The sequence below is a fragment of the Furipterus horrens genome, unplaced genomic scaffold, assembly GCF_987537825.1.
Source record: "Furipterus horrens unplaced genomic scaffold, mFurHor1.1.pri manual_scaffold_4, whole genome shotgun sequence".
In the NCBI taxonomy this organism is placed as follows: domain Eukaryota; kingdom Metazoa; phylum Chordata; class Mammalia; order Chiroptera; family Furipteridae; genus Furipterus; species Furipterus horrens.
The window spans coordinates 3,374,887-3,393,974 of NW_028327174.1; the positions used below are offsets into that span (position 1 = coordinate 3,374,887).

At 58.3% G+C, this 19,088-nt stretch overlaps 1 protein-coding gene across 1 annotated transcript; it reads left to right on the top strand.

Moving 5' to 3' along the window:
- Positions 1 to 8,736: 8,736 nt before the first annotated feature.
- On the top strand, positions 8,737 to 18,961 carry PNPLA5 (patatin like domain 5, triacylglycerol lipase). Its single transcript, XM_090272275.1, has 8 exons — positions 8,737 to 9,111; positions 9,513 to 9,745; positions 11,684 to 11,749; positions 11,987 to 12,196; positions 13,376 to 13,436; positions 14,585 to 14,770; positions 16,694 to 16,826; positions 18,841 to 18,961. The coding sequence occupies exons 1-8, from the start codon at positions 8,919 to 8,921 to the stop codon at positions 18,959 to 18,961; spliced, it is 1,203 nt and encodes a 400-aa protein (XP_090128401.1). The 5' UTR covers positions 8,737 to 8,918.
- Positions 18,962 to 19,088: the final 127 nt, after the last annotated feature.

Below are 19,088 nucleotides of genomic sequence, written 5' to 3' on the forward strand. Positions count from 1 at the left end.
GTTCTCTTTATAGGCATCTCACTGCTTCCCCCTGCTGACTAGACGTTTTAAACCGCAGCAGGGAAGTAGGGCAGGACCGCCCCCGGGGCTGCCCACATCCAGCTGTGTGAGGTGGGACGAGCGAGGCTCTCTGGGTTCCACCTGTCTCCGCTGGAAAGGGGGAGCTCTGACCTAGGTGTTTTCCAGACCTCAGAGACATGTCTGAAGCTGAGTTCATGACCTGCCCCAGACAGGCCTGTTCTGTTAAGGGGCACGTTCGAGATGGTGGCCACTTAATCTGGAGGTTCAGGTTCACAGACAGTAAAAGCCCCAAGTCAAAGGGGAATAACGAAGCACTTTATTAAGCGAGAGCAAAGCAAAAGCAAGACTCAAGCTCAGACATCAGCGGACGGGAGCTCACCAACACCGGCACATGCACACCGGGGAAGCCCGGAGACAGCGTCCGGGGTCCGACTGGGGAAGCTCCGCGCGAAGCGTCCTTCTCTCGGGTGGGATTCCGAAGTCTTGCTTTGGGGGTTATGCTTAAGTATGTTTTAAACAAAAGTGGCCACGCGTCAAGGGTTTTGTGTGACTTAGCTAACCAACAGGTCCCCTGGGAGAAGGGCCAGTCCTCCCTGGGAGAACGCACGCCTGTATTTTTGTTCTTACAGTAAAGGTCACAGCTTGGGCATAAACAGGGAGGATTCTCAATGTCCCTTTAACCCACCAAGGCCCCCACCTCAGCCAATGGCACTGCTATGCACCTCGTCACCCAGGCCAAAATTCTGGGTGACGTCCAGACTGCCCCCTCTCTTTTGCCCCCTGCCTCTTCATTTGCAGGTTCTGCCCCCCTCCTCCTGAATGTCTCCCACTGGGGCCATCGTACGCCCGGCCCCACCACCACCGTCACCATGGCGGCCTGCCGCACCGGCCCCAGCCTTCCTCCTGATCCTCCTATCCTTCCGCGTGAAAGTCACATCCCACGCGCATCACACTGAAGATCTGGGGCTTGCTGCTCAAACCTCCATCTGCTCAAGGCTCAAAGGCAGGTCCATCCCCCCGGATATTTCTGAGGGTTCCCATGGGTGTTTATACTCTCGAAAGCCAGTCCCCCACAAGGACCCTGTGGGGGACCAATCTGACCACAGTGCCTGCACCTGCTGGTCTCATTAGTTTAAGTGTCGTGACTTCTGTCATCAGGGAGCTGTGACGGCTGATCTGTTCTGCTGAAAACAAGTCAGACTGAGCATGTTCCCCTTGCTCCCGGGGACCCTCCCCCCAGTCAAGCTGCTGGGCCCCCGAGCGATACGTTTCTCTAACTCACCCCTCTACCCTTGCCAGGGCCGTCCGCCTCTCGGCGCTCAGTCGGGATGCCGGCCCCGGCGGATAGCTTGCTGCGGAAGTCTTCCCTTTTCTTATCTACCACCCGGCCTTGAGTAGGGGCCCCCGCCTGTCTGTCTGTGTGCACCTGGACACAGGACGCGGGGACCCTCCCGGCCTCTCTGTCCGTCTGTGGTGGGAACAGGCAGGGCTGACCGGGCGTAATAACACTACATAATAATGACAGTGAGCACAGGTTGTGTGCTTGCGAGGATTGTGTGCCCAGAGCTGCGCCCACGCCTGACCTGCACTCACGCAGTTCATCCTCACAACAGCCCGACAGGTGGGGAGTGTTATCACCCCACCTGACCAGTGAGGAAACTGAGGCACAGATCGGTTAAATTACCGAAGGTCGCCAGCCAGGCAGCGCTCGGGCCAGAATTGGAATCCAGGCAGCCTTAATCATGGCAGATCTAAGCGCACAGAGCTTTCCAGTTTATAAAGTGCTTTTGGGTGTATTGATCCTCTTCATTCTCTAACAGTTCTGTATGTATTGTGTGGAATCTGCGGTTCTGGGGAAAAGTGCTATTCTCCAAGCTAATTCTCTAAAGACATTTCATAGATGCACATCATGAAATGAAAGGTCCAGAGGGAGCACACACCTCTCTCCCGTAAGTCCCCCGTCTCTGCTCCCTGGGGGCACCTGTAGTGTCATACCATGTGGATCTTTCCAGAGACAGTCTATCCTTACATCCCATGTGCTGCCATTCGATATAATTCCCCTTTAAAAAAACGACCCAGTGGGCGAGCCTCACCACAGTGCAGTGCATTGGCTCTCTCTCTCTCTCTCTCTCTCTCTCTCTCTCTCTCTCTCTGGTGGCCCTTGTCAGTGGCAGGGATCTGCCCCCTGTCTCAGTGGCCAGAGCACCCGCACAGCTGTGCTGGTGCCAGGCGGTGCCATCCAGATGGGCTTGGTCCTTCATTTCACCGCCTGTCTGTAATGCTTCTCTTCTTAACCTTTCCTGTGTGATCTGAGTTGCTCTTTGCTTGGTAGGCAGTGTTGCTTCTGATAATTTGGAAGGCCCTCTGTGTGCTGGCAATGAGGTAGGCAGGTGTGATTGGCCCCCGTCCTGGTGAGGAAATAGGTTCAGAGAGGGCAAGTGACTTGCTTAAGGCAGCCCAGCCCAGCAGGGGTGTGAGTGGGGACCCAGCTCAGGTGGGCCTGCCCCAGGCTCCGGTCAGCTTCACGGCAGCAGGACCACCCTCCGTGCCCCAACACCAAGGGTGGGGAAAAGGGGGTGGGTCCAGCCTTGGTGGAAGGATCTGGAAGCCCTCAGGGGAGTCTGGACTTAGAAGGGTTGGGTCGACACCTGTGTGAGTAATGAGCAGAGGAGCCAGGGATTGGAGCCACCTTGCAGGGTGTGTGGGAGGGACCTGCGCGGGAGGCAGCTGGAGGTGGCTGCAGGTGACAGGGCGACAGTGGGGCTGTGGGGCCATGGGGCCTGCGGGCACCAGGGGAAGAGGGAAGCTGTGAGAAGGCCTGGTGAATGAGGGCAAAGGCCAGAGCCCCAGAGCCCCACTTGGAGGGGTGGGGAGGGCTGGCGTCACAACGCAGGCCAGGTCCCGACTGCCTCCTGCCTCACTTCTCACAGGGGCCTCACTCTGCCTGGGTCTGTGCTGGAAACATTCCTGCAGCCTATTGAAGGGAGTTTGGGGGGCCCCTAGCTGCATGGACCAGTCACCTGGCAGAGCACATGGCCAGAAGGTCTCAGTCATCTGGGGTTTTCCCCTCCCCGCCCTCCCTGCGAATCCCGCCCCAGCTTACCAAGGTGGCCCTGTTTCAGCCACACTTAGTCCTTCCAAACGAGTGCCATTGGCCTGGATGGCCGATGAGTCCAGAATGCTGTGTCCTGGCTCATCCTCCTCCCATACCCAAAGACCCTCCTAAGCCAGGCTCACCGCGGTGCATCCCTACCACAGGGAGTGGGAGCACAGTGAGGGTTGACGCACAGCTGTGAAGACGGGCACAGGGGCCACCAGGCCAGGACCCACAGGGAGAAGACGGGTGACACCAGAAGAGAGCATTCTGCCCCAGGGACAATGTGCTTTAGGAGGATGAGGACGCTGAAATGCCATCTGGGCAGCAGTAAGCATGAAGGACCAGTGGAGAAGCCAGGGGTGCCAAGCTGGTCTCCTTTGTCATCCAGAGCCTTAAAACAGGGTGAGATGGGACAACCACTCTGGGTGACATCTCTCCGTGCTCAGGGAGCAGCCACAGGGGAACTGACCGCCCCTCCAGGACCCATGTCCCCACGTCTCCTTCCTCTCCCAGTGAGAGGACGCAGCGCTCAGAAACCACTTCCCGGCTCTGTCTTCCTCTTTTTGGGAGCATCCCTGTCCTGTGTCCCAGCTGGTCCCCACTCTCCAGTGCAGCTTTAGATTTCTTGTCCTTGCTCAGCAAGGGGCCCCTGGAGAGGTCCCCTCACTTTTTCATGCCTTCGCGTGTGTCCGCCGTGGGGCATTTATTGCCCCAGTGACGCCTCTCACTGAAGGAGGGGCGCTGCAGCAGGTCCGAGCCTCTGACTGGCTCTCCACGGGCACACCGCTGTGTGCTCCGTTAGTCCGTGATCTCCGGCAAATCTAAAGCCCCCATCAGAACACCAACGCTGGACAGAGCTCCCCGCTTCCGGCTCCAGACTGGACTCTCGCGCGCACCCGGGGCCGGACCAGGAAGGCCTAACCGTCTGCTGTCTTTTTCCTTTTGATGGGGATCTGAACTCATATGTTTAGAGAAGCTGCAAGAACTGTGCAAAAAAGAAACTCTCCTGTCCCCTTTCCTCAGGGCCTCCGATTAGGAACACAGGTCACTTGTACTTTATATAGGGACCGAGAGACAGAGACAGACGCAGAGATGGCAGAGTTATATGGAGCAAGAGATTTTTTTGGGAACTATTAGAGATTAGGTTGCGACACTATACTTCTTCACTCCTAAATATCTCAGTGCCTTTCCTAAGAACGGGGACTTTTTCTGACATAATCACAGCACCAAATGTATCATCGAGGCAGCGCTGCCCTTGGCCTCCCGGCTCAGCACACACGTTCCCAGCTGTGCCTTTGGCCCTGGTGGCACTCCAGGACCAAGTCATGAACTCAGTGGCCCTGTCTCTTTAGTCCCTTTTACCCTGCCTTTCTCAGTCTTTCACGGCTTCACTTTTTCCCAAGAGTACAGGCAAGTTATTTAGTAGAACGTCCCTTAATCTAATTGAGTCCCTTCAATTACGGTCCCTCATAATTTCGCTCAAGTCACGTGTTTCCATCAAGAATACTACAGAAGCGACATGTCTTGGCTTCCTGCTGCGGCTGTAACGAAGGACCACAGCTAAGTGGCCTAGGAAAGCACAGATTTATTATTTGATGCTGTGGGAGGTCAGAAGTCTAAAATAGGTTTCACTGAGTTAAAATCAAGTGTCAGCACAGCCACTCTCCTCTTGGAGACTTTACGGAGAAGAACCCATTTTCCCGCCTTTGAGCGACACCCACATTCCTTGGCTCATGGCCTCTTCCTCCATCTTCAAAGTCAGCACTGTAGCATCTTCAAATCTCTCTCTGCCCTGGCTGGTGTGGCTCAGTAGATTGAGCGTAGGCCTGTGAACCAAGGGGTCGCCGGTTCGATTCCCAGTCAGGGCACAGGCCTGGGTTGCGGGCCAGGTCCCCAGTTGGGGGTGTGAGAGAGGCAACCACATATTGATGTTTCTCTCCCTCTCTTTCTCCCTCCCTTCCCCTCTCTACAAATAAATAAATAAAATCTTTTAAAAAATCTCTAACTCTTCTGCCTCCCTCCGCTACTTGTAAGGTGCCTTTTAATTAGAGGGCCCATGCAGATAATCCAGAATAATCTCACCTGAGGATGTGTGTATTGATTTTAGAGAGACAGGAAGGGAGAGGCGGGAGGGGGAGAGAGAGAGAGAAACATTGATGGGTTGTCCCCTGCATGTGCCCCGAACCCACAATGTAGGTGTGTGCCCTAACCGGAGATGGAACCCACGACCTTTCCGTGTATGGGACAATGTCCCAACCAGCTGAGCCACTCAGCCAAGACTTTTAAGAACCTTAATTTAATCACATCTACAAGGACCTTTCGACACATAAGATAACATGATCTTCCATTCTATTAGGATGTGGACATCTTTGGAGGGTCATTATTCTGTCAGGTGTTTGTCCTTCTTAGGGGATCACATCTGGAGGCAGGCAATGTCAGTCTGTCCCATTACTGGGGACCAAACTTTGATACTTGGTTACAGTTGTATTTGCAAGGGTAATCCACCATAACCTTTTTGCTTACTTTTGTAATTAATAGTAAATGTGAGGGGGTTACTTTGAAACTACGTAAATATCCTGTTCCTGCTTCACACCAGATTTGGCTTCTTTTGATGATTATTAGCTGAATCAATTATTACCAAGAATCTTGCAAAACAGGTCTCCATTTTCTACAACGATTACTTAGAATTAACATAAGGCAGCGCTTCGACTTCTCCTCCATTTATTTATTTATCCATTTATCTCATTTATGGACTCAGAGAGTCTATCTTATTCCATAAACGTTCTGTTCTTAAAATCATTTGTTTTGATGTTCAAATTGTCCCAGACTTAGCCAGTGAAACCCCCTTCAAGCTGGCTCCTGTGTCCTTTTGACAAGTCCCCTCATTTCTTAAACATTTGCTTTTGGCAAAGATGTTCCAGGCTCCTCTTGTGCTTGTCCCTGCAACTGCTCAGTTCCCCAAAGAGCTTTTCCTTTTTCTTTTTTTTTTTAAGATTTTATTTATTTACCTTTAAGGAGGGGGAAGGGAGGGAGAAAGAGGGAGAGAAACATCAACGTGTGGTTGCCTCTCACACACCCCCAACCAAGGACCTGGCCCATAACCCAGGCCTGTGCCCTGACTGGGAATTGAACCGGCAACCCTTTGGTTCACAGGCCGGCACTCAATCCACTGAGCCACAGCAGCCAGGGCAGCTTTTTCTTTTTGCATGGCTGGTATTTAGACAATCAAGACCTTGGTTCTGGGTGTGCTCATTCCTTTTAGGCTATTTTTGAGACCCTGTCAGAGGGCAAAGCTTCCAAAATAAATAAACCCTATTTATAGAAACAACATTTCCATAAATAAACACAGCCACACCTGTTTCTCTCTTTGTCTACCTAAAGGTACGAGTTTATGCTGGCATCCTGATTTCCAGTTCAGGGTTCATTGTGGCCTTCTGTCTTTCCACATCTGCGACTCATTCCTCTGATGAGAACCTAACTTCTGCTCTTCTTCTACTTCCTTTGGCTCATCCCTCCAAATCACAGAAAACGCTTTCAGGGCTGTTATCCTGCCCCGCTGCAAGGAGCAGCAGTTCGTGTCTGAAGCCCTTCCGTGCGTGGCTGAGGATGCACAGGGCAGGAGGCGAAAGGCAGAGCTTCTCCTTGTGTGGCTAATTAACTCTTGTGTTATTTTCCATCTGAACAGCCGTGACCCTCCTTTGCCCACTCTGCGCAGTCTGCGTCTGGTGTTCAACCCCCCCGGTCTGGTATGGTTACGTGACTAACGTGAAATACAGTTCATTTGTTTCTGCTTCTAGTATTTCATATTCAGCCATTTTTTTTTTCTAATGTTTTTTTTTTTTGTTTGCTTTTTTTTTCGTGGACAAAAGATTAAAGTGGTTCCAAGGTCACACCCATACATGAAGGTAAACTCACTCCACTCCTTCCTCCCGCCCCCGCCCACCCCTCGTAAATACCAAAATCTGGTCCGTGGTTTATCTTCTTAGCCCCGCTCTCCCTCGCTTTCTCTCTCACATTTTGATGAGTCCATATAGCGAAGGACACGCCTAAAAAGCTAACAAATATTCTGTTAAAACCCTCCCCTGAGACCCTGGCCTGTGTGGCTCAGTTGGCTGGAGCATCGTCGATTTGATCCCTGGTCCGGGCATGTATGGAGGCAGCCAATGGATGCTCCCCTCTCGCAGATGTTTCTCTCTCTTCCTTCCTTTCTCTCTAAAAGCAACGAAAAAAACAGTGTCCTTGGGTGGTTTCAGCAGCCCCAGGAAGGTAAAAAGCCTCAGAGCAAAGGACCCACGGTGCCCACACGTGTATCTCTGCTCTTTCTCCTGAACTCGAAGGGCCTTCACAGCGCCCGCAACCAGGAGAGCAGCTGGCGGCAGCAGCCTGTCCCCGGCATCCTCTGGTCCTGCCGCCAAGGCCGCCTTCTCTCTGACTCTCTCTCTCTCCTCTTGCTTCTCCTACCTTAGACCCCTCCTGTGTCCCGCTGTCCCCAGCTTTAATGAGCCTTTTCTCAACATCGCCCGGATTTGGGTTTGTGCTGTGAAATCTTTCCTACACGAAGTCAAAAACCCCCACACCACCAGCGGCCTGAGACAGACCCGCTCCGGGCCCAGTCCCCACCCGGGAACGGTGTGACCTCCCGGTCCATCTTCCGGGCAGTTAGTATGTTATTTAAAAAACACATGGGGTTGCTGCAGGAGTGTCCACATCAACCGTATCATGAAATAAATCTCATTCGCCTTCCGCCCACCACTTCCAGGGCTCTAGGATGTTCCGTGGACTGCCCACTGGTTACTCATCCATCCCCATGGGGTGGGGGGGCTGCGTGTGACCCACCACCACAGGCAACGCTGCTCCCCACACCGGATGATTTCTCTGGGGTACTTCATTTCACTGGCTGTCCACCACCCCCACCCCCACCCCGGCCTTTACAGGATGTGGACACGTTTGCTTGGAGGCATTTCCTGGCTGTGCCCAGCAGGGGTCAGGGGTCAGTGTCCCCACCTGGCCCTGGGTGAAGGTGACAGCAATGAAAGCGCTGCCCAGCATGAGGGCTGCTGCCCCCCAGGGCTGGGCAGTGGATGGGGGCGTCTGTGTTTGGGGGTGCAGAGATCAGAGCAGAGGGGTCCTGTAAGTCCTCAGTGCAAACCTCTCGCGTTGTGCTGAAAGCTCCACAGCCGGGGGAGGGGGAGGAGCCTGGGCGGCACACGCAGGTCGGGTGGTGCTAAGCCTGCAGCCCGGATGTCCTGCCTCCCGCGGCCCTCCTGGTCCCTGGGCCAGCTCAGCTGCGGGGTTAAGTTGCACCCCAAAGACCAGGTGTTGGGGGTCCAGCTCTGCCACTTTCTGGCTTTCACTGCCCCTCCTGCCCTCGGTTTCCTCATCTGTCCCAGGAGGTCAGGAGTCAGGCTTCCGCCAGGACTGCCAGGGATCTGACCAAGAGCCGGTCCCACTCCCCCAGGAACCAGTCGCGGGAAATCTGGGGCGGTGTTGCCGACCCGGCCCAGGGCAGGCATGTGGGGGCGGCGCCGGGCACCCACGGCGCGCTGGCACTTTTCTGGGGCACACCTGGGGCTCACCTGCTGGAGAGGGGGCGGTCGCAGCCCCGGGACCTCATTGGCTGGGACGCCAGGTGACGCTGCGCAGGGACGGAGCCCTGGGTCTCCCTCCGGAGCTTCACATCTGGGCCGCACCTCGCTCAACCCGGGAGCCTTCCCCGTCCTGCGCCCCATCCCGACAGCGTCCGCCGCCGACCCCCGTTCCCGGCCCTTTTCCGACGCTCTCCCGGCCCCGGCCCCGCGGCATGAGCAGCTTCGAGGAGGAGGGCAGCTGGAGCCTGTCCTTCAGCGGCTCGGGCTTCCTGGGTCTCTACCACGTGGGCGCGACCCAGTGTCTGCGGGAGCGCGCCCCGCGCCTCCTCCGGGGCGCCCGCCGCGTCTACGGCTCCTCCGCCGGCGCGCTCAACGCCCTCTGCCTCCTCCTGGACAAGCCCGCAGGTGCGGCCCGAGGCCGGGCGGCCGGGGCGGGGGCTCTCCCCGGCCGCGGTGGAGCTGGTTCCCACGGGAGGGGGCGGGCGCGGAGGGAGGGGTGTTCCAGGGCCCAGGCTTGGCGCCCTGCCCAGCGTCGTTACTCCCGCCGCACTCACGTTAACCCTCCTGAAAACCCTGAGGACTCACAACTGGGGGTACCCCATTCCGCAGAGGAGGACGGGAGGCTCAGAGCCTGGAAGACTGTTGCCAAGGTCACTTAGGGGCCCAACGCAGGGCTGGGCACAGAAACTCTGAGCAGAGAGGGGAGGACCCACCACTCCCATGGCACCCAGGAGGGAAGTCAAGCCTTTCCGCCGGCGGAGAGGCGGACTCCCTGGGGGCTTAGGTCCCTGTCCCCATGCCTGCAGACTTCTGCTGCTCCTACCTCCTGAACCTGGCCAAGCAGGTGAAGCAGCTGAGCCTGGGCATCTTCCACCCGGCCTTCGCGCCCATCGAGTACATCAAGCAGGAGCTGCAAGGCTTTCTGCCCGACGACGTCCACATCGTGGCCTCCCGGCAGCTGGGCATCTCCCTGACCCGCTGGCCTGATGGCCACAACTTCATCGTCACAGACTTCGCCACCCGCGATGAGGTCATCCAGGTGAGCCCGTGGCGGGCCCCTGGGCCTGGTGGCAGTTGGGTGGGCTCCATCTCCTACCAGAGTGACATCCCAGGGGCAGAAACATCTGCCGGGTGGGAGGCGGAGAACTTGCCGCCCCTCAGTTTGTTTACAAATGAGCAGGAGGAGCGTGGAGGCCTCCCCGCTTGCGTTGGGGGCCCCTCAGCTGCACACAGAGGGTCGGGCTGGGGAGGGGGAAACCCAGGCGTTCAGCTGCTCTTTCCAGAGGTGTGCCTGCCAGCCCCTAACCCACCCTGGTCCTCCAAGTGCTTTTTTTTTTTTTAATTTTATTTATTCTTAGAGGGGAGGCGAGGGAGAGAGGGAGAGAGGGAGAGAAACATCGATGTGAGAGCGGAACATCGATCACTTGATCGGTTGCCTCTTGTACGCGTCCCAACCAGGGGCCAAATCCACAACCCGGACACGTGCCCTGACTAGGAATCGAACCAGCAACCTTCTGCTCTCCAGAACGACGCCCGACCCACTGCACCACACTGGTCAGGGCTCCAAGTGCTTTTAGGTGCAGTGGGCAAAGACGTACTGAGCACGTTATGTGCCAGCCACTGCGGCTGTGAACAGGGAATGACATAGATCAGAAAGCTGCCTAAATCTTGGGGCGTCTAGTCTGACGTGTGCGGGGTACAGATAATGACCACACCTGCGATGAGTTAAGAAGCAATCCAGTGTCAAAATAAAAGAGGAGGACGTGCCAGAGAGCCCCGCGGTCAAGGAAAGAGAGCAGGGGCAGGCGGGGAGGGGCTCGACCAGGTAGGGGAGTGGCGCCTATTCCGTGAGGCCTGAGCAGGGGGCCCCGTGCTTCCCCCATTGCAGCTCTGCCCACCCTCCCCTTTGGGGTCTGCACCTTCCACCCAGACTAGGGCCCCTGATGCAGAACCCACTTCATCCGGGTGCCCCAGCCCCCAGCACAGGGCTGTTTCTGAGTCTGTGCCGACCTGAGTTCTTGGGGTGTGCAGGGAGGGGCCCGTCCCTTGCTCTGGGCTGACGTCCACGTCTCCCTGAGGAGCCAGTTAAGGACCCCAAAGTGCATTCCCACATCGTCACCTATAGAGCACATAGTACAGGGCCCCCGGCACATAGAGGGTGCTCAGGAAACATTAGCTGCTGTCACTCATTATGAATCTGTGGGCATGAGGCGCACACCTGTGTCGCTGTCTGGGCAGAGCCAGGATAGGTTTCCCGGGGCTCTGCTCCATGAGTTTGGCCAACTCTAGGCCAGGGGTCCTCAAGGAGCATGAACTTCCCCCGGGGGCCATGTAGCAACTGTGCGTGTGTGAGTACATGTGTGCGTGTACATACCCCCAGCATGCAGGGGGTAGGGGTCCCGCTACACACCCTTCAATGCTCAGGACAGCGCCCCCACCTGCCACGGTGGAGAATTACCCAGCCCGAAATGCCAGTAGCATCAGGGTCTCCGTGAAGGGTCTTTCTTCGGGTAGGACTTGTCAGAGCGTCTCCGGGGGAGAGCAGGCAGTGCTTTCCAAGTAGGTAGAGAAGTTAGGTTTCCTGTTTGGGGTGCATGAGGTTGGAATGGGTGTCGAAGGAACAACACTTTGGGAGATGGCCCTAGACTCCTGCCAGACTGGTGAAGGAGAAGAGGCACTTTGGTACCTCCGTTTGCCCTTGGGGGAAGATGTCCCGGCAGCAGCCCCAAGGCAGCAAGGGTCCTGTTGGCAGGAAGAGGAGGGCGGATGTTGAGACAGGCCTATGTCCAAATCCTTTCTTCACTCTGAGGACGTGGCTGGGACCTGATGCCTCCCGGGGCCTCCGTTCCCTCCCCTGGATGCAGGACAAATAGCAGCCACCTTGTGGGCTGCCCTGGGGTTACACGTGGTGCTCAGAGCAGGTCCCGAGCGTGTGAGGACTGTGAACAGCTGTCTGTGCTGACTCTTGTCTTCCCAGGCCTTGGTCTGTACCCTGTACTTTCCTTTCTACTGCGGGATAATTCCCCCCCAGTTCAGAGGGGAGGTAAGTGGCCGAGGTCCTGCCCTGGTGGGTGGAGGGCAGCCATGTTCCTTGAGCACCTGCTGTGTGCCAGCCTTTCCTCCACTCCTGGGGCGCTCAGAGCATCCTGGGCTAGAAGGGACCTGGTGATTCAAGGGCAGCCCAGGGTCACCGGCTGCAGCCCACGCTGAGCGGACGGCTCCGTGGCGGCGTGGGAGGAGGGCGGGTGACCTGAGGGCGGCACGTTCACCCCGATCGCAGCGCTACATCGACGGGGCCCTGAGCAACAACATGCCCTTCGCGGACTGCCCCGCCACCATCACGGTGTCGCCCTTCCCCGGGACAGTGGACATCTGCCCCCAGAGCACCTCGGCCAGCATGCTCGAGCTGAACGCCTTCAATGCCAGCTTCCAGATCTCCACCATGAACGTGTTCCTGGCCATGATCAGCCTCCTGACCCCCGACCCCGAGGTAGGTCTGGCCCCAGTGTCCAGTCTTGCGGGCGTGAGAGCCCCGGCCGTGATCAAGGGCCCTGTGAGTCAGACTCTGTGCCGCTGAGCCCTCTCCGTGTCCTGTGTCTGGCGGCCAAGCTCTCGAACCCACAGCCTGAAGCCCATGCGGTGCCCTTATTTCAAGCCCCCTCCAGCACCCGTTGAGTTAGACGGGCCTCCACTGCTGAGCCTGAGGCTAAGCCAGGGGCTGAGCCGGGCCCCTGCCGGGGCTCCTCTGGGTCCGGGCCCGTGAGAAGGTGCTATCGTAGTCTCCGTTGCTCAGAGAAGAACACCACAACGCAGAGAGGCTAAGTGACTTATTCAAAGTCACACAGCCTAGAAGCTGCCAGGCCAGGTTCTAAATCCTCAGCTCGCCCAGTCCCGCGCTTCTACCTGCTGCCCTAGGCCACGGCCAGATGGAGCCCCTGGGCGGTGGCGAGGCACACGCTCAGGGAAAGACAGACAGCAGGCCCCCATTTCCTGTTTTTCGCCCCTCGGTATTTTTGGAAAATACGTAATTTGGTAACAAATAGTTTGTCATCATAACAGGCTCCTCCGGCGCAACCGCGCCCCGGCCCTCCCCTGGCCCTTCACACCCCTCAGGGCTGTGTGGGGCTTTATCGTGTGCGGAACGGTCCTGACCGTTTGCTCTGCTCCTCCAGGGGAGGGGTGGGCAGACCCTCTCAGCCCCATTTCAGAGACACGGAAACCGAGGTGCTGAGAACGGCCGTGTGGCTGTCCTGAGGTCACACAGCAAGGGACCTGCAGGAGCCCTTTCCCCTTGCAAGGGACTCTGACCGACGCAGATGGGCATGGGCCCCAGGGCCACTCTGTCATCTCCGACTGGTCCCAGAGCCAAAGGGCAAAGGGCAAAGAGGGCCATCCATCATGCGTTGCCCGCCAGGAACCAGGCCACGTCCCAGGCGTCCTGGGCCGGAGGAGGGAACTGTACATAGGGGTGGGGAGGCTGGAGCAGGAGACACGCAGGAGGCTGCAGACCCATCCCAGCTGCCATCCTGTGGCCCGCCCTGCCCCGTGCCAGGGCCCCCAGGGTGCTTGAGCCTCACTGAGGGGCTGAAGACGGGTCTCTGGCCTGTGGCCGCCAGGTTGAGGGGCAGCGCTGGCCGTCCTCATCCCGCCCTGTCCTGTGTGTTGACAGATGGTGGCCCACTACTGCAGACAAGGCTACCTAGACACCCTGAGGTTCCTGGAGAGACGCGGTAGGTGACAGTGCCACAGTAGCAGGGATGACGCCCCACGTGAGTGCCAGGCGGACCCTGCCTCCTGGGCATTTGACATTTTATGGGCCTCGGCTCACGCATTCTCTTCCTCGGCATCTGCTCTGTGCTTGGCCTGCGTTGGCTGCTGGGGGGAATCATACATGCGTCCCGCCCTTGAGCTGCCCACAGCCTGGTTCAGGGGGACAGATCCAGAGAGTGACATCTCCCCAGGGAGATGGAGGGATGCTCAGGGCTGTGGGAGCCCAGAGGAGGCACCTGACTCAGCCTGGGGGAAGGGGGTGGGGTGGAGTGGGCGAGGGCTTCCTGGAGGTGGTGATAGGTGAGCTGGATTTTGTCCAGCAAGGGAAATTATGAAAGGTTGAAGATGGAAAGGAAGAGGACATTTCAGTCAGAGAAGACAAATAAGGGCAAAGGAACAGAGGTCAGACCGTGATGGAACATAACTTAGTACGGCTGCAGGTGTGAGTATGTGTGTGTGTGTGCTCATGGGGTCCTGGGTGGATCAGAGAGGGCTGTGATGTCATCCCATAGGGCAATGCTCTTCAAAGTGCTAGAGCTGAGATTTGAACCCAGGTTGTCTGGCCCCAAAATTCATGTCCCCAACCCCCATCTCCCAGTATGGCCTCAAACACACAGCAGCAAGAAAGCACTTGCTGAGCACTTACCATGTGCCCAGACCTGGGCTTGATTTAGTCACTCACCTGATTCTTAGAAAATCAGCTAGAGCATGTCTTTCATTTTCCTGGTTCACAGAGAGGGAAACTGAGGCAGGGAGCTGTCAGGTCACACAGCTAACAGGTGGTAGAGCCAGGACTTGAACTCAGAATGGGGCCCCAGGGTCCGGGCTCTGATGAACCACTAGAAAGTGAACAGACAGAATTCAAAACAGGAAAAGGAAAAGAGAAATGGAGGTGCACAGGAAACGGAGCAGCGCTGGGCAGGGTGATGAGGGGAGGGTCACCCAGGATGAGCCCTGGGTCCGCCCTGTGACACGCGGGTCCGCAGAGCTGAGTTTGGGCACCGAGCCACGCAGGTGGTGCAGACCACGTGGAGAGCCTGGGGACCCGTCGTCACCGGGAGGCTCCAGATGTGCTGACCTGCCACGTCCCTCCTCTCGCCTGACCCAGGGCTCATCAAGGAACCGGTGCTGTGGACGTTGGTGTCTAAGGAGCCGCCAGCCCCAGCTGAGGGGACCCGGGACACTGGTCACGACAGAGGCCAGAAGGCGGGCCTGTCGCTCAACTGGGCGGTGCCCAACGTGCGGGTCAAGGACATACCCAACTTTGAGCAGCTCTCCCCAGAGCTGGAGACCGGTACGGCCCCTTCCTCCCTCCACTTTTCCACCGGCAGGTACCAGCCCTCGGGGGGCTTGGGGCCGGCACCTTCTCTGAGGATGCTCCTGGCCGGGAAGAGGGCAGGCCTCTTTCTGAGTGCCTGCTGGGTACCAGGTGTGGTGCCAAGGGGCCTTACGTGCGTGCCACTCACCCCTCGCTGCAGCCGGGGTCTCAGGGTGTTTTCTCATCGCATTTCAGTGATGAGAAACCTGAAGCCCAGAGAGGGGAAGGGACTCACCAGGGTCTCTCGGGTGACTGGAACCCAAGTCTGTGACCGAGGAAGCCAGGTCTTTGCCCACCATCCAGGAAAGGGCAGGGGATACGGAGGGACCTGGGAGGGGCACCTACGGAGGGTCTGAACTCACTTCATCCTCTCAGCAATACTCCGAGGACGGCCCTGAATTGTCCCCGTTGTCCAGATGCAGAAACCACAACACAGAGAGGTTAAGCGCCTCACAAAGGGCAGAACCAGGAGTCCTGCTCTGAGTCATTGAGCCTGTTCTCCTGCTCGGGGACCTACATGTCGCAGCTGCAATAACAGGAAAGCAAGGGTCCCACAGACACGCGAGATGGTGTGGGTTGGAGGTGACTTAGAGCAGCATCCTAGTGAGACGGGAAAGGAGGAGTTGGCCAGGCAGAGAGAGGGGGGACAGCAGTGTCCAGGCAGCGGGCACAGCACATGCAAATGTCCTGGGGTGGTGTGGAGGGGAGAAGAGCGGAGGCCCCGTGGCTGTGGCACAGTGGTTGAGGGGCAGGGTAGCAGAGATGAGCTAAGAGAGGCTGGGAGGTTTGGGAACGTGGGTTGGAGGAGGGACATGGGCCCCAAGGGGTTTCCTGGAGGCGACCCCTCCTTTTCATTGTTCACTGCTACTCTGAACTCTAGGTCAGTGATTGCTGCACCTAGCAGGGGGCAGGGGGGCGGGGACAGGCTGAGAGGCAGGAGGCTGGGAGGGGAGCAGAGACAATGAGATGGGTGAGGGGGTGGGGGGAGAGGGTGCCTCTTTCAGTGCTGGAGACCCCACGGGACTGTGACGTGTGCTGAGCTGGGGGTCCAAGCTTGACGCTCTGGATCCCTGGCAGCATCTCTGCAGCCACACGGGGGAACCAGAGAGCCGCCTCTCTGATGGGGCGGCACCAGCAGGGGGCAGGGGGAGTGGGGGAGGGGGTGTCACCTGGCCTGGCCCTTACAGGCATCCCTGCCCAGAGGGCCAGGTCCTGCCATTACAGTGGAGGTAACCAAGGCTTGGGGAGGGGAGGGGACGTGCCCTAGGACACGCGGCAGTGCAGGTAGACCACCGGAGCCACGTCTCTGGAATGTTGATGTGAACTCTCCCAGCGTCTGTCTCTAGCAGCCCTGGCCAGGGTCAGGTTGCGGGTGTGCGCATGGCTGTGCCCCATCTGGGGCAGGTGACTGGGCTCTGGCTCTGCCCCCGGCCGGATGCAGGTCCCGTCCACTCTGGTCAATTAAGGGGAGAAAGGGCTTGGAAAGGGGTCGTTTTGGCCCAGCTGCTGCCACTGCTGTGGTTAATATTAATACTGTTATCACGGGAGGTAGGGTGAGCACCTGTCCCGTCCTGGGCAGTCCCAGCAGACTTTCCAGAGGGCTGGGAGAGGTGGGAAGAGCTGGGGGAGCCTGAGGAGGCTGGAGGTCCATCCTGGCCCTGCCACTTCCTAGAGGTGGTCTTTGGGCAAGTTGCTTCTCCACTCTGAACCTGTGTCTCCTCTTCTGTGAAGGGGCACAGCCTGCCCATTTCAGGGACAATAATGAGAGAGCACAAGCGGAGGGCCTAGCCCCCACCGGCCCGCAGTAGGGGCCTGATCTGTGCCGTTTCTGCGGACGGTGTGGGGCGGAGAGGGATCCCGCTGGAGGGGCGGGTGGGCATGCTCTGGCTTCTCTCACAGCGCTGAAGACGACACATACAAGGGACCCCGGGCCCTGGGCCCGCCTCTGGCAGTCGAGGCCCGGGAGGCTGCTGACCTACCTGCTGCTGCCCTGCACGCTGCCCTTCGAGTACCTCTACTACCGGAGCAAAAGGTGAGGCCCTGCCGGGGCTGGGGTGGAGGCCAGCACCCATGGCAGGAAGGGCAGCCGGCGCACCGCACTGCCTGGTGTTGGCTGGATGACTCAGAGGGGTCTTGGAGGACTGATGGGGGGGCAGTGTAGCAGCTGTGACCACGTGGGGGCCTCCTGGTCAGTGCCCTGGCCCCTCCCTGGTCTCTAGGACCTTCGGCCCATTGCTCCACCTGCCAAAGCCTCAGAGATCGTGTGCTGTTTTTGACAATAACTCTAGGGTGAGGCCTGGCTCAGATTCGCTGTGTGGCCTGGGCCAGGTCTCTTGACCTCTCTGAGCCTCAGACTCCTTTTGCACAAAACAGGGGTCTTCCAGGCCAGACTGGCTGTGGTTAAGCCCTCACTCACCATCCTAACCCTGCTGACTGATGGATCACTCTGTGCTGTTGTTCATTTATTCGAGAATGGTTATGGAGAGCTTACCAGAGGCCGAGCCCTGGCTGGAGGCTAAGGGGCAGCCCTGACCCAGACCCAGTCCCTGGCCTTGTGGAGTCCGACAACACATGTCATCACATTCACGCGTGTAATCACTGCTCTGCTCGGAGAGCACCTGGAGCGGTCTACACTGGCTCTGAACCGGGGTGGCTCACACTAGGGCTATCTAGGCAGGGACTGCTGCTTAGAGGAGGTAACTTTTGAGCTATAATCTGAAGGATGGATAGGAGTCAGCTAAGCAAAGACAGATGGGAAAAGCATTTCAGATGGCTGGAACAGCACGTGCAAAGGTCCTGGGGCAGAAGGGAGGCCAGTGTGGCTGGAGCCTAAAGGCGGCGCGCTGCCCAGGATGGGGCTGGGAAGGCTGTCAGGGGCCGTACGCACAGGGCTCTGCGGCCTTGTGAGGAGTGGGGCCTCTGTCCTGACAGTGGGGGGAGACAGCAGACAGCGGCGCGAGTGTCATGGGAGACCGAACTCTGTAAGAACTCTCTCTTCCCTGGAGGAAGGTCTATGACAGTGAGTCACAGGTCTCCGTCCTGCTCTGTGCTAAGTTTATGATGGAGACAATCCTGCTGTTTAAGTTGCGGGTGACCCAAAGCTGGGAGTGAGCCTTCTGCTGACCGGCCCTGCTCATGCTGAGCTGTTAACAGAATTCATAGATTGAAATCAACAAGGACAAAGGCAAACTCTAGCTTTTCTAGTTAAAGAGAAATCCGTGCACGAGCGCCAGCATGGATGCCTGCGCAGACCACGGGGGAGTTCCCGCTCGGTGTTTTCTGTAACCGACGTGCAGGTGCAGTAAGAGAGGCCCAAGGTCCACAACGAGGAAGGCGACAGTGACAGTCCAGTTGGCATTTGCTGTCACATGACACTGTGGACTATGCCCAGTTTGAGGCCCTGGTTTAGGGGCTCCTCTAAGGGCAGTATGGTGGCGGGGGTGGGGTGCGGCCCTGCAGTGCCCAGGGAGTCCGAGAAAGTGCCTGGCCAAGTGCTCTCTCTGCCATGGGTGGGTGGCCAGCCTTCTGCCACCACGGCAGGGCTCACGTCAGGGCACGGGGTGACAGCAGAGAGAGCTGCGGGAGCTGTTGGTTTCGGGACCGTCATGGGCTGCTGGGAGGAGTGTGTGTGCAGGAGTGTGGAGTGGGGAGCTGGTCCAGGGGACCGAGGGAGGTGACTGTCCTTAAATGGCAGGTGAGAAAACTGAGGCCCAGAGAGGTTCCCTGCCTGCCCATGTCGCACAGCAGGGCTGGGCTGCACCCCAGCCGGCCTGGCCCCAAAGCCCCGCCCTTTCTTCTCCTGGGTTTCCACTTGTGCCCTGAGGAGCCGACCCTACGGGCCCCGCCGCTGCCACCAAGTTCAGAGCCTGCCTGGGTCTGAGCTGCTCTGCTGTGGAACCAATACCTCTGGACGTTCCCTAATCCCCAACCCCCTGTCTTTAGCCCTGGTGTCTCGGGTGCAGGGACCCCCGATTCTGCTCCAGGCCCGTGGGGAGAGGGGGCTCAGCTGGGCTGACGCTCGGGTGAAGCTGTTGCTGTCCCTGCAGGTTGGCAGTGTGGCTGCCCGAGGCGCCGGCCGACTTGCAGTGGATGCAGGGCGAGCTGAGGGGCTTGGGTCTCGGGGTCTACACCAGGACGAAGGACCAGCTCCTCACGCTGGTCAGGTGAGGCGGGCGCTGGCTGGGCGGAGCGGGAGGCGCGGCTGCTGCCCGGGGCCCCCGCAGGCAGTCCACACCATCCGTGCTGGGCCTGGACGCAAGTGCTGACCGGTCCCGGGGGGCGTCTGCAGGCCCCC